Source organism: Chlamydomonas reinhardtii, chromosome 17 (assembly GCF_000002595.2).
Source record: "Chlamydomonas reinhardtii strain CC-503 cw92 mt+ chromosome 17, whole genome shotgun sequence".
In the NCBI taxonomy this organism is placed as follows: domain Eukaryota; kingdom Viridiplantae; phylum Chlorophyta; class Chlorophyceae; order Chlamydomonadales; family Chlamydomonadaceae; genus Chlamydomonas; species Chlamydomonas reinhardtii.
The window spans coordinates 1176599-1191885 of NC_057020.1; the positions used below are offsets into that span (position 1 = coordinate 1176599).

At 63.4% G+C, this 15287-nt stretch overlaps 3 protein-coding genes across 3 annotated transcripts; 2 read left to right on the plus strand and 1 right to left on the minus strand.

Annotated features, from left to right (window-relative positions):
* Positions 1 to 37: 37 nt before the first annotated feature.
* CHLRE_17g704700v5 (uncharacterized protein) lies at positions 38 to 5339 on the plus strand. The gene is made up of 8 exons (XM_043071974.1): positions 38 to 515; positions 641 to 837; positions 1074 to 1174; positions 1425 to 1658; positions 1768 to 2181; positions 2308 to 2815; positions 3062 to 3333; positions 3467 to 5339. The coding sequence occupies exons 1-8, from the start codon at positions 277 to 279 to the stop codon at positions 4625 to 4627; spliced, it is 3126 nt and encodes a 1041-aa protein (XP_042914433.1). The 5' UTR covers positions 38 to 276; the 3' UTR covers positions 4628 to 5339.
* A 368-nt stretch (positions 5340 to 5707) lies between these two features.
* Positions 5708 to 11739, plus strand: CHLRE_17g704750v5 (uncharacterized protein). Its single transcript, XM_043071975.1, has 8 exons — positions 5708 to 6189; positions 6348 to 6544; positions 6788 to 6888; positions 7114 to 7260; positions 7611 to 8057; positions 8175 to 8949; positions 9120 to 9427; positions 9665 to 11739. The coding sequence occupies exons 1-8, from the start codon at positions 5789 to 5791 to the stop codon at positions 10997 to 10999; spliced, it is 3711 nt and encodes a 1236-aa protein (XP_042914434.1). The 5' UTR covers positions 5708 to 5788; the 3' UTR covers positions 11000 to 11739.
* Positions 11740 to 11753: 14 nt separating this feature from the next.
* On the minus strand, positions 11754 to 13197 carry CHLRE_17g704802v5 (uncharacterized protein). The gene has a single exon (XM_043071976.1). It carries the CDS (start codon positions 13151 to 13153, stop codon positions 12806 to 12808), a length of 348 nt encoding a protein of 115 aa, XP_042914435.1. The 5' UTR covers positions 13154 to 13197; the 3' UTR covers positions 11754 to 12805.
* Positions 13198 to 15287: the final 2090 nt, after the last annotated feature.

Here is a 15287-nt window from a genome sequence, read left to right on the forward strand (position 1 = left end):
ATAGCAAATGCTGGCGTAGCACACGTACCACTTGCAAATTGTAGTCGACTAGCTTTTCCGCCTGCCAGCACCCAGCGGCGTACCGTTCCGGATAGAACCACGATGCCGCCTCGCGGCAGGCAAGCAGCTGCACGCCGCGAACAGCCGTTACTGTCGAACGAGGCTGCACGCTTTCAGAGCTTGGTCATCGACCTTGGGAAGCGGACTGCAATGGATGGGACCCTCAAGGCGGCTCCGGCGACTGTTGTGGACGAGCTCGAACGTCTTTTTGTCAGCATGGGGTTGCAGAGGAGCTTGGGCGTGAGCAGCATGTTGGACCGGCATGGCACCCCGGAGTTCTGGGCTGCCGTCTTCTTGGTGCATGGCTACGCGTTGCGTGACTACAGCGCGCTGTATGAGGAGATGCAGCAGGTGCAAGAGCACCGGCAGGCGCAGAGGGGCGGAGCTACGCGGGAGGGCGGCTGGGAGGGCAGCGACTCCCCAGAGTGGCAGCAGCTGACGCAGAGCATGCGCAGGTGGGTGGGTGCATGCTTAACCCTCTTGCCACTACGGTACACTTCATGTCCAAACGCTAATGCTGCGTTCGGCACGCCTGGTACTTGTGTCTCAGCCCCTACGGCCACGACCCCTCGCCTTGCAGGGCGCGTGCCGGCATTTGCAGCTTCCAGTTCGCGCTAGCCTCCTCCGACGCGCTCTTTCGCAAATCTCCCGGCCACGAGCGGCGCGTGCTGGCGCTGCTGCGTTCCGACACCTTCAAGTCATACTCAGCCGTGTTTGATGCGGTGGCGCGCGGCCGGCTGTCCGGAACCTTTGCCTATGACGTCAGCGCCATACTAGGTGAGGTCTCAAACGCATCCTTGGCTGTATCAGTCCTTTGACAGGCTGTACAGCGGTCATCACGAGGGAGTGTTCAGAAGCCACACGCGACCCAGCAGCGTCCTGGGCATACTGGGGTTCATCGGGTCATTGCATCCCTGGCGGAGGTGCTGTAGCCTGGCCTTGCACTGAAAATACCTTGCACCTACAACCTCACATTACGATGGCGCCCTCTGTCTGACTGCGAACCCCCGCAGCCACGATGCTGTCCCTCCTCCCGGAATGCATGGGCGTGTACAAGGCACCCTGCAACAGCGGTGATGACTGCGACCTAGAGCTGTACAGCGCCTTTGTCAAGGTGAGGCCGGACCGCGGGTGCTGGTGAGGCGGATCGCATTTGTCGCAGTTCAGGGCAGAAGGCTTTGGGGGGCTAGAATGGTATCTGCGAGCGCGGGCATTCATGTGGGGCACGGCGGAGTGCAATGCAGCAGGGGCTGCGGCGCGTGCGAAGCAGCTAGCAGCTGGTGGGCGTGTAGGGCGCGCGCTCATGGATGCTAAGGCAGCACCCGTGCTGCCGGGCGGCCTGCTGAACAATGGTGCACGCACAGGCCGCGGCGGACAGCCACGTCCTCGACCACGCGTGCCGCGCGGCGCTATGGCTGGCCGACTTCGTTGGAGGGGAGCAGGCGGCGTGCACCGCTGGCGGCGCGGCGGCGCAAGAGCAGGAGGCGCACCACGAGATAGGCACGGCGACGCTGCGACCCGTAGACCTGGGGCAGCGGGAAAAGAAGATGGGTTCCATCTGCGATCGGCTCAGGAGCATGCGGAAAGACATAAATAAGGTAAAACAGCAGCCAAGAGCGCACCACAGCTCGTTATCTGTTATGACTGTAGGCGCTCAGTGGCAAGTGCAGTTGCTCAACTGATGCACATGTGCGTTGCAACCTCCAGGTGCTGTCGACTCTTCTGGGGCCGCTGTTGGGGCAGCAACAGTCCCTAGGCGCACTGCACCCTCGGCCACTGGCGGCGCCGCGCACGGGCACGGACCCCGGGCTGCTGGCGCTGCTGCCGGCCGTGCGCGGGCTGCTGAGCGGCACGGGCGTGCAGGTGTGGGCGGCCAAGCAGCTGCTGGACGTGGCGAATGTCGCACAGGAGGAGGTGTTGGGCGGCACCGAGCTCGGAAGTAGCGTGTGCAAGATGTTCGGGCTGACCGCACCCGACCCATATCTGGGGTTGCCATCGACGGCGCGCATGCAGCCGCATCTGTTCACGGCCACGGCAGACCACCCGCTGAAGAAGCCGGACACGGCAACCACGATTGAGCTGCTGCGCGGCGCGATGTCCGTAAGCTCTTCCACCTGGCAGGTGAGAGCTCCGGGGGCGAGGGCGGCCTGGGACTTGGGAGTGCGGTGGTGGCAACACCTTCCGCGGGAGGCTAAAGCGCATTGCCTTGCGCTCACGCGAGTAATCGCGTTCATGTTTGCTATGCAGGTGACGATTTCCGGGCCGGTGGGGGCTGCCGTGGCAGCGCCCGGAGCGCTGCCGACTGGCAGCGTAACAACAGCCGGCGGCAGGCCAGTAGGAGGCGGCAGCGCATCAGCAAGCGGCAGCGCAGCAGCAGGCGGCGGCGGCGTGGCAGCAGCCGCAGCGGCCCCAACCTACCGGCTGCCGGAAACCATTCCCTTTAGCGCGGCCCAGGTGTGCAGCATGGTCAGCACGGCCCTGCAGCGTGTGCTCATGCCCGGGTGGAGTGCTGCTAGGAGCGACCAGGGCGAGATTGTGCAGGCGCTGCTGCTCCTGAGCCGGCTGGCCCAGGAGCTAAGGGCCAGGCAGGCACAGCGCGTGCTGGAAGGCATCTGGGGCATGATCAACGGCTGGCTGCAGAGCCTGCCGGTGGATGCGCTGACGCCTGCGAGGCAGGTGCTGCAGCAGCTAGGCGCGCTGCTGCTGCACGAGTGCCCTGGGGAAGGGGAGCTGGCGCAGGCCGCAGCGCGGCAAGGTGAGTCAATGGTGCCCGCGTGGGCGACTGCTTTCATCATTTCCATTAAGAGACAAGAAATGCAAAGACGCATCCATGACGAAGCTGAGTAGCCGTTACGGCGGCTGTGAAGGTGGCGAGCGGCACGGTGGGAGGGTAATTGTCCAACACAGACAAGAATGAGTCGTCACAAGCCCCGATAAGCCGATGCCTTGAGCTTTATGTAGACACAACAGCGCTTTCCTCGTCACCTTCCTCGTTACCCAGGCGGACACCCGGAGCCCAACGACTGCCCGCTCGCACTGCACGCGGCGGAGGGCTTCCTGATCCTCGTGCACGACGTGTCCGTCGAGTGGCTGGGACAGCCGCTGGCTCTGCATGGCGCCCTCTTCGGTCGGCTCATCGCCGACATGGTGAATGCGCTTCTGCGCCAGTCGTGCGTGCTGCCGGTGCTGGTTGTGCACCAGCCCTCGCCCTCGCTCCTGGACTTGGTGGTGACGCTGCGCGCCATGTGCAACGCCCTGCGGCGCAAGGGGATGGTGAGTGTGGCGGCGGGACCGGACCTGTGCGTAGCGGACTGGGCCGCACTGTTACGGCGGCTAACTACTTAGCGCGGGCCGCTACAGTACGCTGGGTCTGGCATCATGTGAGTTTTCTGGATGTCCGATGCAGGTCGCCGAGGCGGCGGCGCTGCAGACCGTGCTTCTGCACCTGGCGGAGCAGCTAGCGGCAGTATGGATGCGGCCGCTGCCGGAGGGCATGCGCAGCGGCAGCTGCAGCCAGGGGGCCGGAAGCGGGGCCGCGGCAGGGCCGGGCTGCCTACCTGGCCAGCCCATTCCGGACGACCTTGCCGCCGCCATCGACCGCACGGCGGCGGCGCTGCTGACGAAGGCCAGTCGGGAGCAAGTGCCCAAGCAGCGGCTGCGGCGGATGTGGCTGGCGGCGCACGGGCGCCCAAATAAGGCGGCCATACTGCCGGCCCCTGTGTCGGTGGTTTTCATCATGGCGCAGCTGCTGTCGCTGCTGTCGGGCTTGCGCAAGCAGCGCCTGTGGGAGGCTGACGTGCCCAAGGACAGCATTCTGGCTCTGACGCGCGTGTACATGGCGGTGGCGCTGCAGGCGTTGCTTGCGAGCGAGTCAGCGCCCGCGCGGAGCGGCCTCTTGACAGCGAGTGAGGCCAGGGCAGAGTCGTGGCGCGCGATGCTCTTGGCAGAGGAGGGCGCGGCGGTGGCATGGGCGGCGTCTGCGCTCTATGCGGCCGTGAGGCGGCAGTGGCTCGAGGGCCAGGAGGCGGCGCTCGACCTGCTGGAGGTGCTGGTGCTGCTGCTGCCGGCGGAGGACTTGCGGTCCCATGTGGGATACTACAAAGACGAGTCTGCAACGTGGCCGCCCTCGGGCCCGGCGCTGCCGCTGGCGCTCGGACAGGGCTGGCTGGCACAGCAGGGCCGAGAGAAGCTCGCAGCCGTGATGAATTGGAGGCAAACCAGCCGCGGGGGCTTGGTGCTCTCTCTTGCGGCCCCGGCACACCTGTCAGACATGATTGCAAAGCCCCACATCACGGCGCTGCCGCAGCTGCCTTGCCCCGCGGATGCGGCGGCGGCGGTGGCTGCGGTGACGGGGATCTGGCCCTGCTCTGCGGCCGACTGCTCGCGGCTGCAGGAGTCAGGCAGGGAGCCGATTGCAACCCAGCTGTGCAGCCGCTGCCGGGCGGCGAGGTACTGCTGCGCCGAGTGCCAGAAGGCGCACTGGAGGGCGGGGCACAAGACGCAGTGCGCGCGCCAGGGCGCAATTTGGGCAGCCCTAAACACGGCACCCGCACCGTTGCATCCGTGATGGCGCGGCGATGAGCGGGGGTGTTGCGGCGTTGACAACTGTTGGTGACAGCTGGTTGTGTGCAACTCCCTATGCCAGTAGCTTTTGGGGGCTCGAGTTCGGCACTCGTATCATGGGCATGCGCAGTGATGCGGCGGGGCGTTGAGTCGGGGGGGGGGGTACTGACGAAGGGCAGTACAGCATGATTGTGTTTGACTTCCGTCACAGGCAGCTAGTCAGTGGCTTAAGTACGATAGTGGAGGTCTGCACTTTGGGCGCGTCGTGGCATGGGAGGAGTCCCGCTGCGTTGACGTTTGTTTACTGACTTGCACCGCATAGCTGTTGTATTGTGTTACATGCACTGTACTGCAAATGACAGCGAGACGTGGAGGCAGGGAGCGGAATGGATGTGCGATGGGACAGTGTTAAGGCAGGTCGATGAAGTCCCGTAGTGAGACGTGGAGGTAGGGAGCGGAATGAGCAGAGAGGTGGCGGCATTTGTTAGCCGGCGACGCATGAAAGCCCACAGCGTATGGCTGGAGTGTGGGGGTGCCTGTCTATGCAGCAGCGCTGTTCCGCACACCAGTAGGCCATAGCAGGACAGTGAGGAAATGTGGACAACGGATTACGGGGAAGACCGGACGACAAAGGATGGGGGCCCGCCTTCTCGGGTGAACAGCTCAGGTTCGTGTTGTTTATGTTGGTGCATGCTTTCGCTTCGATTTGACGACAGCCACACCGCATAGTCCTTGCCTCTTTGGAATCCAGTCCAGGTCACAGAGCAGTGCGAAATCAAGAGCAGGCTGCCGCGGTGTGCGTATCCAGGCGCGTCCGGGTGCTCAACACGCGTCGTTGCCCACTAGCGCGTATCTACCGCCCGGGGGTTATAGCCTTCGACTATGTGCCATGTGTTTACCATTCAACCAGATGCAAACATCAGCCGCCATGAGTACCCAGCAGCAGTGCCCAGAGGGACGTGCGAGGGGTGCCACCGTGGGGATGATCAACCAGCGGCGTGGCGCTTCCCAATCGCCGGCCTAGGGTCTTCTGCTCCTGTTGCACACATTTGGTCCATATGATTGCATACTTTGTCTTGATACTGTTACGCTTGGTTGTTTGGTAAAGGCAGGATGTGCACCGGAGAGTGGGCTCAGCTGATTGCCTGATACCGCGCGAAACAAAATGCCACCTCGAAGGCAGGCAGCAGGACGTGATGTGCGGTCTAGGCTTTCCGACGATGCTGCTGCAGTGCACGCGCAAGTGATACGCCTTGCCAAGCGAGCCGACGCCGAAGGGGGCCTTCGAGACTTGCCCGAGTCTGATACGAATGAACTACAAAGTAGCATATTGAAGCTTCACGGGAAGAGGCTGGACGGCGTGGACCAGCTACCAAGCCAGCTTGACGAGCATGGCACGCTGGAGTTCTGGGCGGCCACCTTCTCGGTGCATGCCTACGCGCTGCGTGACTACTGCGCGATTCACCAGGACTTGCAGCAGCTGCTGGAGCAGCGGCATGCGCGGAGGGGCGGGGTGGACCAGGAAGAGACTCCGGCGTTCCGGCGGTTGGCACGGCTGCTGGAGAGGTGCGCGCTTCGTGCATTGTATGGATCGGACGATCAGGTCAAACACGTTTGACATCAGTATTGTAAACAGGATTCGGCCCATTTGCGCAACGGTGCTTACGTAAGGTGATGCATTTGCCAACGAAAGCAACTGGCCCCACGGTCACAACACGATGCAGGATGGCAACCCTCGTCTCCTACTTCGCTACCATAATGTCTTCGTGCGATGGCTTCACCATGGGGTCCATGGGGTCCGAGCGGCGCGTGCTGGCGCTGCTGCGTGCCGACACGCTCAAAGTGTACGCGGCCGTGTTCGACACGGTGGCGCGCGGCCAGTTGTCTGGGAGCACGGCCGAGAACGCTGCCATGACCTGCGGTACGTGCAGAGGACAAATTTAGTAGTCAGAGATTTCTTATTTGACCGGTCTGCCATTTACTTCAAGAGAGCCGTGCGGTAGCGTGTAGAGCGCATGCAGGAGGCATGCCGTGTACGCTCGTCTCACGGGCGGCCGGCGGACTGGTCCCAACATGGCACTCGACTGTTCGGTACGCGCTACAGAACCGAACGGTCATGGCTGGTGGGTGTCTCACAATGCACCCGACCACTCCGCGCCTACAGGCACGCTGCTGCAAGTCATCCCCGAGTGCACGGGCGTCCACAACGTGCCCTGCAACAGCAGTGACGACTTCAACCTGAAGCTGTACAGCGAGTTCGTCAAGGTGAGCACGCACGCGAGTTCTATTCTTCTATGTAGCGCCTTTTGTCACGTAGGTGTACGCGCGGCAACTATATTTCTTCCAGACGGCGCGGTAGTGACGCAAATCGCCTACGGCAAGGTCGCGCGCGCTCCCGGCAGGCGCCGCGCACCCGTACAACCATACAGCAGGCGATCTCGAGTCTCAAAAGGCATGGGCTCTTACCAGTGTGCTGCCGTGCGCTTACAGGCAGCGGCGGAAAGCCATGTGCTGGAGCACGCCTGCCGCGTGTTGCTGCGGCTGTCGGAAGGCGCGGCGACGGCTGCGCAGACACCTGCGGAGCGCGAGGAGCATTTCCCGGCATTCCTCGCACTCTCACGCATGGCCCTCAACAAGGTGCGATGCTCTTGGTTGCTCAGGCCGCTTGCGTGCGATTGGGTGGGTAGCTTGAGGTCGTCCTGTTTTCCCTGGGCGCGTGTACGAAAAATAGATGCTTGAAAAGATTACCGTCCGGCCAGTGCGACTAGATTTTGTGCCTCCCCTAGCACTCATCAGTTGCTGGAGTCATGCAGGCGTGCACACGCAGACCCCTAGCTTCCACACACGCTTGGCCTCCGCCGCCTCGCGCGTCCCCGTGCTACCCCATGCTGCCCTTACTGGCCTTATCCTGCTGGCCGCTGACAGGGCAGGGTTGGCAGGGATGAAGCTTGGATGCTGTATCGAACCCGGTACCGTTCTTCGTGCAGGCCATCTGTAGGCTCGTGGCGCCGCTGGCGATGAGGCAGAGCGTCGGCGCACTGCACCCTCGGCCACTGGCGGCGCCGCGCACGGGCACGGACCCCGCGCTTCTGGCGCTGCTGCCGGCCGTGCGCGGGCTGCTGAGCGGCACGGGCGTGCAGTTGTGGGTGGCCAAGCAGCTGCTGGACGTGGCGAACGTGGTGCCGGTGGCGGAAACTGCCGCCGCCGGCCAGGAGCCCAAGGGCTACACAGGAGTGGCTGCGGCGGCAGGGGCGGTAACTGCGGATGCTAGCCGTTACCTCGGCTTGCCACCTACTGCCCGCACGCCGCCGCACCTGCTGTCGTACGTTATGCTGGGCTCCAGCATTCATGATGAGGAGGCAGGCTTACCAGACGCGAAGGGGGCAGCCATTGCTCTGCGCATGGCTCTGGACATTGCCAGGACTGTGTGGCAGGTGCGGCACGTAGCGATGACTCTCGCCTGCTCCCTCCTAAAGTGTGGGCATGCTTTACCGCCGCTCTTGTAGACAGGAGCTGCGTGCCTGAGGTGTGATTACCCCAACACGGTGCAGATTACCATCTCGGGTCCTCTGGCACCAGTTATGGTGGTGCCGGGCGTGCCGATAGGAGGCAGCGCAGGGTCACGCGGCAGCGCCACAGCAGCCTGTTCCGCTGCCGGCGGCTCTGTGGCCGGTGGCTCTGCGGCGGGCGGCTCTTCGGCCGGCGGCTCTGCGGCCGGTGGCTCGGCTGCAGGTGTCGGCTCAGCGAAGGGGGCTTCGGCGGCGGCCAGTCCGGGCGCAGGAGGCGGGGCCGCGCGGGTCTCGGTCGCAAGGAGCTCCTCAGCAGGCGGCTCGCGGGCTGGCGGCGGACTGGTGGCTGGGGCTCGGGCTGCAGTGGGCACAAGCGCGGTGGGAGCACCAGGTCCAGGGGGAGGGGCAAACGCAGTAGCAGGAGGGTCTGACGGCGGCGGGGCAGCGGGGGCTAGCAGCCTCTACCGGCTGCCGAGCTCTATTCCACTCAGCCCGGGCCAGGTGTGTGCCTTGATTGTCACGATCCTGGACGTCATCTTGAAAGCAGAAACACAGAAACCCGCAAGCAGCGGCTTGCATGCCCAGGATGAGATGGCTAGCATCATGGCGCTCGCCTGCCGGCTTGCTGCGGAGCTTCAACCGCAGAGCGCCCCCGCCATCCTGAGTAGGCTGTGGAGGACAGCGCGCTCCTGGCTGTTGTGCATGCCCGCGCATCAGGGGCGCCCCACAGTGAAGCATATGCTGCCGCCGCTGGGCTCGCTGCTGCTGCATGAGTACGCGGGAGAGAGCGAGTCGCGGCTGCAGCGGGCGATCGGAGGTGCGATGTTGGGCTGGGCTTTCTGCTGGGCAGCGGGACACACTGCGACAGGTTTCCAGAGAGCGAATGCAAAACAACGATGTAATTAGCGCAGTCTGCGTAGCAAGCGAATTGCCGTTTTGACTCCCAAATTCATTTGACGCAACTGGTGTTGTTTGCCTGCCGGGCAGGTGGCCCCGAGAAGGACGACAACCGCACAGTGGCGTTTACGGCAGCCCTGAGAGCGGGCTTCGTGGAACTTCTTACTGTGGCGCTTGAGGGCTCGCTTGACCTCGCGGCAGCGGGGCAGGTCGCCGCCAGTGGCGTGCCTTACCTTGCCGAGCTCCTGTTGCGGCGCTCGTGTGTGCTGCCGCCGTTGCTAGCGTACGGCGACAGCGCGCGTCTGATGCGACTGCTGGAGGTGCTGCGCGTCGGCGTTGATACCGTCAGGGACCAATCCCACGTTGGAGGCCGAGGTGCCCTCGAAACCGAAGCGTTCGTGAGTAATGGGTTGTGTTGACACGGTGTGTGGGCATTGGCAGCATTGACACGGTGTGTGGGCATTGGCAGCATTGACACGGTGTGTGGGCATTGGCAGCATGCAGGCATGGTGTACGGTACTGCTGTGGGGAATTGGCAGCATGCCGGCATGGTGTACGGCACGGCTCTGCCGCTAGCGCTGCCCGGGGCCACGCACCACGTGGAAAATGCCCACACTTGCACATGTCCGCTGCAGGCGATTGCGGCTGGTGACACGATGCAAGTCCTCGTGGAACTACTGGAGCACGTGGCGGCGGTGTGCATGCGAGCGCCGCCGGAGGGACTGGCGAGTTGGGTTGGTGGTGCAGGCAGCAGCAGCAGCAGCAGCAGCAGCAGTAGCGGCGGCAGCGCGGGTTGCGCTGCTGGTGGGGCCGCGGCAGGCGCGGGCTGCCTACCTGGCCAGCCCATTCCGAATGAGCTGGCCGCCGCCATCGACCGCACGGCGGCGGCGCTGCTGACGAAGGGCAGTCGGCAGCAGGTGCCCAAGCAGCGGCTGCGGCGGATGTGGCTGATGGCGCATAACCAGCCCGGGGCCCAGTCCTTTGCTGTGCTGGCGCTGTCGCGGCTGCTCCCAACGCTGTTCCAACTCAGGCGGACCAACTTGTCAGAGGCGGGCGTCCCAAAGGATTTGCTCCTGGGCATCACACGCGTCTTCATGGCCGCGGCGCTGCAGCTGCTGCGAGTGGTGGTCGCGTTGGCCGCAGGCAGCAGCTGTGCAACACCGCGCATCGGCGCAGGGCCCCAGGCCATGTCCTTGCGGCATGCAAGGGCCAGGTCGTGGCACGGCCTGCTTATGGCTGAGGAGGGCGTAGTGCTGACGTGGGTTGCAGCTGTCCTCACCGCCGCAACCAAGCGCCAATGGCCCGAGGGCCACGCGGCGGCGCTCGACCTGTTGGAGGTGCTGGTGCTGACGCTGCCGCCGCAAGACCTGGCGTCGCATGTGAAGCTGCAGACGGCGGGCGGAGCAGGGGTGGCGGCGCAAGAAGCGCCGTCACAGCCCTCGTTACCTCTTGCGCTGAGCGAGGGCTGGCTCGCGCAGCAGGGTCGGGGCAAGCTGCTGGCTGCTCTGAAGGAGAGGGGTTGCCCCGTTTTGCCCGGCGCGGACGGGGGCAGCAGCAGCCGCGGGTGCAGCAGCCGCGGCGCCGGTGGTGGCAGCAGCAGCGACGCAGCCGGTGGTGGCTCTTGGCCGTGCTGGTACAAGAGGACAGAAGCCGACCAGCAGCTGATTAAAGCTGTGACTGGGCAGCACTCACTTGAGTTGATTCCGGAAGTGCCCGCGCCCATGGAGGCTCTGTGGCTGCTGCAGGCGAACCTGGGCATCGAAGTCTGTGCCAGGCCAGGCTGCTCACAGTTTGATTTGAAAAAAGTGACCTCGTCCCAGCACGTGTGTGAGGGCTGTGCGGTCGCCGCTTACTGCTCCTCGGAGTGCAAGGGCGCGCACGCGTGGGCTGGGCACTTTAAGGCGGAGTGCGCGTGCATGCAGGAAGTCAGGGAGGTGTGCGCGAGCATCTACCGGTACTGTGGCGCTTAGTTTGCTCAGACGGACTGGCGGCCGTGCGGCGTGTTGCCTGCCGTGTTATCCAGGAGGCCCGAGCCTGTATGAGGTGAGCGATTTCCGGAGGGCAGTTGAGACCAGGACAGGACACCGCAGTGTGCATATGCCGGCGGCGATTGGGCCCGTGCAGGAGGCAGGGGAGGCGTTATGCAGACGGCTGCGTGTTTGGTGCTGTCAAAGCCGTCGAGGCTGAGCTGGGGTCCTTGACAGGGCGGACATCCGGGCGGGCTGACAGCGAGGGCACTGCATGAATACAGCGGCTGGGTTGCAGGTCAAGGCAGGTGAAAAGCCTTAGGCAAGTAATGTGGAAATGTGTAAGTCTGGATCGTTAGGACATGGTGGCCTGGTGCCGGGGTTCCCGTCCAGGCTGGGGCTGTTGCGCCGGCGCAGGTTGCTGTGTACGTATGGTAGCAGTGAGTGCGCGGGCACGAGTGCACAGCTGTGCATCCCGCTTGTGTAGGATACGCGCTGTGAGGTCAGGAACTTGTAGAGGTTTAGGACAGCATTGCGCAAGTACTTTAGGGTTTTGTCAGGGGTGGTCCGTGGGGGTGGTCTGGGTGAGGAAGTTCTGAGCCGCCAGAATTTGGGGTTCGGTCGTCGCGCCTGGGGGTCCGCTGGGTTTCGCCAGCCCGTTCTGGCGGATTTCGAGAAGCGCTCCGCAAGCAGAACTAAGGGCCTAACGCAGCACCATGTGGCTCAATTAAGCACTTCATCAAGCACAGCCGTAGTAAGAATGCGGATGTTACAGAGGGGACAACCCCCGCACCCGAAGACGCCGAGCCATCACATGCTACCAGGGCCCAACTTGACTCCACCAACCCCGACTTTGCTGCCAACCCTCCCGCGGTCAAAGTCCGTGTGACTCCGCGCACAGTGAGTCCTAGCCAGGCCTCAACCCGCCAGAGCCCCACCGCTGTGCCTCAACGCCACAAGCCTAGGCACAGGAGTGCCGGGAATCGTCCAGGCCGCAGCACACACGCACAGCGCACGCACTAACCAGGGCGCAAGCGTCCAGGCACTAGCACGGTCGCCCACACGTGCATCCTGCCCACACACAAAGCCACCAACCACTCACAACCTCTCGCGGCGAGGGAGGCGGGGAATCAGCGTCAAACGGCAAGCGCAATACCATGCCTTCACCAACAGCCCGAGAGATGAAAGGATGCGCAGACGGCACAGTGTCCCAACCCTTTGGCCTGATACCCAAAGTCACAAACGTCTGGAGACGACCCCAGAAGTCAGCTACGACGGCAAGTACAATGCTCAGCACCCGGGCCGACGGCAGCTTCGCTCGCGCCGCCAGCCCGGCCATAACCGTACGCTGCCGACCAAAGTCCAGGGCAGACATAGCAGCGAGACACACCACATCCCACACAGGTGGCGCAAGCCCCGCAGGCGGGCGCACTAACCACAACTCCTCACGAGAGAAGGCACTCAGAGCCTCCTCCGGCAGGAAACCCATAGCCATCCCCATGCTTTCCCGCAGCGACAGCGCAACAGTGCAGTCCCAAAACCAGTGACGCCGGTCCCCATCCTGCATGTCAACCCCACACGCCCAACAAGGGTCAACAGCAACGCCGCGCGCACGCTCGCTAGCATGCCGTGGAAACGCCCAGCAAGCGTTGGCGGCCACACGCCACAGTGCTTCCTTATGATGATTCTCCCATTTCAGCGACCACAAGCGGGCCAAGGTGCACACAAAGGCCCCCGCCGCCAGGGCAGCCTCCACCCCCGGCACACCCGCGTCGCACACATATTGCAAATGCTTAGCCTTCAGGGTGGCTAACTGTGGAGCCATTTGTAGCACACGGTCCCCGCCTTCACCGTGTAGGCAGTGAGCAGGATGGGCGGCCCCCTGCACTGCAACCATCCAAGCTCCCGCACCACCTGTTGCACCGACTCCGCCGCAGCACTCACGACGTCGGCCGCCGGGAGCGGCAGCGCGGCGGCAGGCCCCCGAGCCAGCTGGGCGGCACGCGCGGCGGCAGCCCAGCCAGCGGGGAGAAGGGCCACCGCCGCCGCAAACCGGTCGGCCGCCTCTTGAGGCGACGCCGGCCCCGGCAGGGGCGACGGCAGGCGCGCCCGCGTACTCCAGTGCAGCACCCGCCGCCACACAGCAGCCACATACATTTCCACACACGCTTCACCAAACCGGGAGCCCCACGCCCAAGGGCGTGTACATGCCTGCCGCAATTCGTTCAGGCCGTCATGCGCTGCAACCAGCTGGCCCACACACGCCAGTCCCGGCAGAGCGAACAATCCGCGAAAGCCAATTCCCACGTGCGGCCGCCCTCACACAGCGCCGGGTTAGCCCACAACGGCACATGACTCACCCACGCGCCCGGCTCGGGCGGCGCCACAAGAGTCACCGCGGGCAATTCAGTCATGGCTTTCAGCAGACGCGCAAACGGCTTGCCCGCCGGGGTGAGCGGCTTATTTAGCACACGGTCCGCGGCCCCCCGCACCAACAAGCGCAGGGGCGCGTTGCCGCCTGGCGCAGCCACGCCGCCGCGACCCGGGTCCACGGGGGCACGTACGGCAGCAGACCACACACACCCAACACACACCGTACCGCGAGGCCGGCTTGCCGCGCTTTCACACGCGGCACCAGCGGTAACAGGCCCGCCCCCCCCACCGCCGGAGGCAGTCGCATAAGTTCAATGGAGAGGCCAGGCGGGCGTGCCTGGGGGTTGGCATCAGACTGGGCCGGCGACAGCCGCCGGTCCACCACCGCCGCTACCCTGGCTAGCAGGCGGTCAACAACGTACAGTTGGGGAAGCCCCGCAAATTCCAATTGAGTAGTAAGCACAGAATTTCGCGGGGCGGGGGGCGCCAATTTGCGCGTCCTGGCGTGGACATGTCAGCACATATTCCAACATTCAACACAGGCGCTTTAACACCGGGGGCCGAGCTCTCAAGCGCTGGTGCGCATAAAAAAATGTCTAACAAGGCTGTCGATTTACACACACACACACACACACATACACACACACACATACACACACACACACACACATATGGGGTTCCGGCCCCGTGCCTCATCGTAAGACTGGCTATGGACCGTGGACGAGGCCCCGGGGATTAGGCGTGCCCGGTAAACGTTGTAGCGCGTCGCCGACGCGGAGCATGGCAGCGCATGCGGGCGCACCTCGGAGACGAGGCTGAATGCCAAACGCCCGGGTAGGGGGTTCCAGGCAACATATGCGGGTGAGTATACTCAAGGTGACAACTGGGGCAACATCGACAAACGCGGAGCTCGGTAACCGGCGTCGGTATTTGTTGGTAACTGCGCGCGCGTGTCTGGCGGAATTGTTCCGTTTGATTCTTTGTTTAAAACACACACACACACACACACACACACACACACACACACACACACACACACACACACACACACACACACACACACACACACAGTCCATACATTTCATGGCAGAGAGTTGAACGGGTGGGCAGGGTCGAAGGTACTTGCATGGATGGAATGATGGAAGCCCGCGTCCCAGAGCAGGACCGCCCATGGCACAGCGCAAATGCGCAATAGCGCTCATCAAGAGGATTCGATTGGCACCACTTTGGTGTGAAGTGGTGGTGGGCTTTAAACCCTAAACAATACGGTTTTGTCCATAGGGGGTGTCGGTCGTCCTCCAAGGGGCGTCCCGGGGGGTTTCAGGACATGGGGTCTGGCACTTTGTTTCCTACCCCCACTTGACTGGCTGCACAGGGATACATGTTAACACAATAACACCTGCAGCAAAACGCTCGTGATTCGGAAGCTGACCGTCGGGCAGCCATTGCGGGGCTTTCGAGGCAGAGGAACGCGTGGCGGCAGCAAGGACGCTATTCGAGAGGTGCGGTTGTCTTTTGCATACGCTGGCATACGTTCCTGTGCATGACTCTGATGACTATATGCAGCTTGAACATTGTGCCCACTGGTAAAGGCTGCCAGCGATGAAGCACTCCTGATTTCCCAGTGCAAATGGCCGAGGGGACACAGGTTCCAGGGGACAGGGAGTACTCACACGGAACCCCATGCAAGCGGCTCAAGGCCCTCCCAGTGCTTGAACTGCTGCATTACAGCTATCAATATAGCTTGCATCTTTGCAAATAAGGAATACTGCTTTGCACAGTCGCGCGGTAACCACCCTTCGAGCTTTCCTGTCTGCCGCTGTTCTTAAATCCCGACCGCAAACAACTATGGAGGACCCAAGGGCTAAAGTGGAGCACTATTTAGAAAGCAATAAGATTCCGCAGCTGTTCGAGGTGA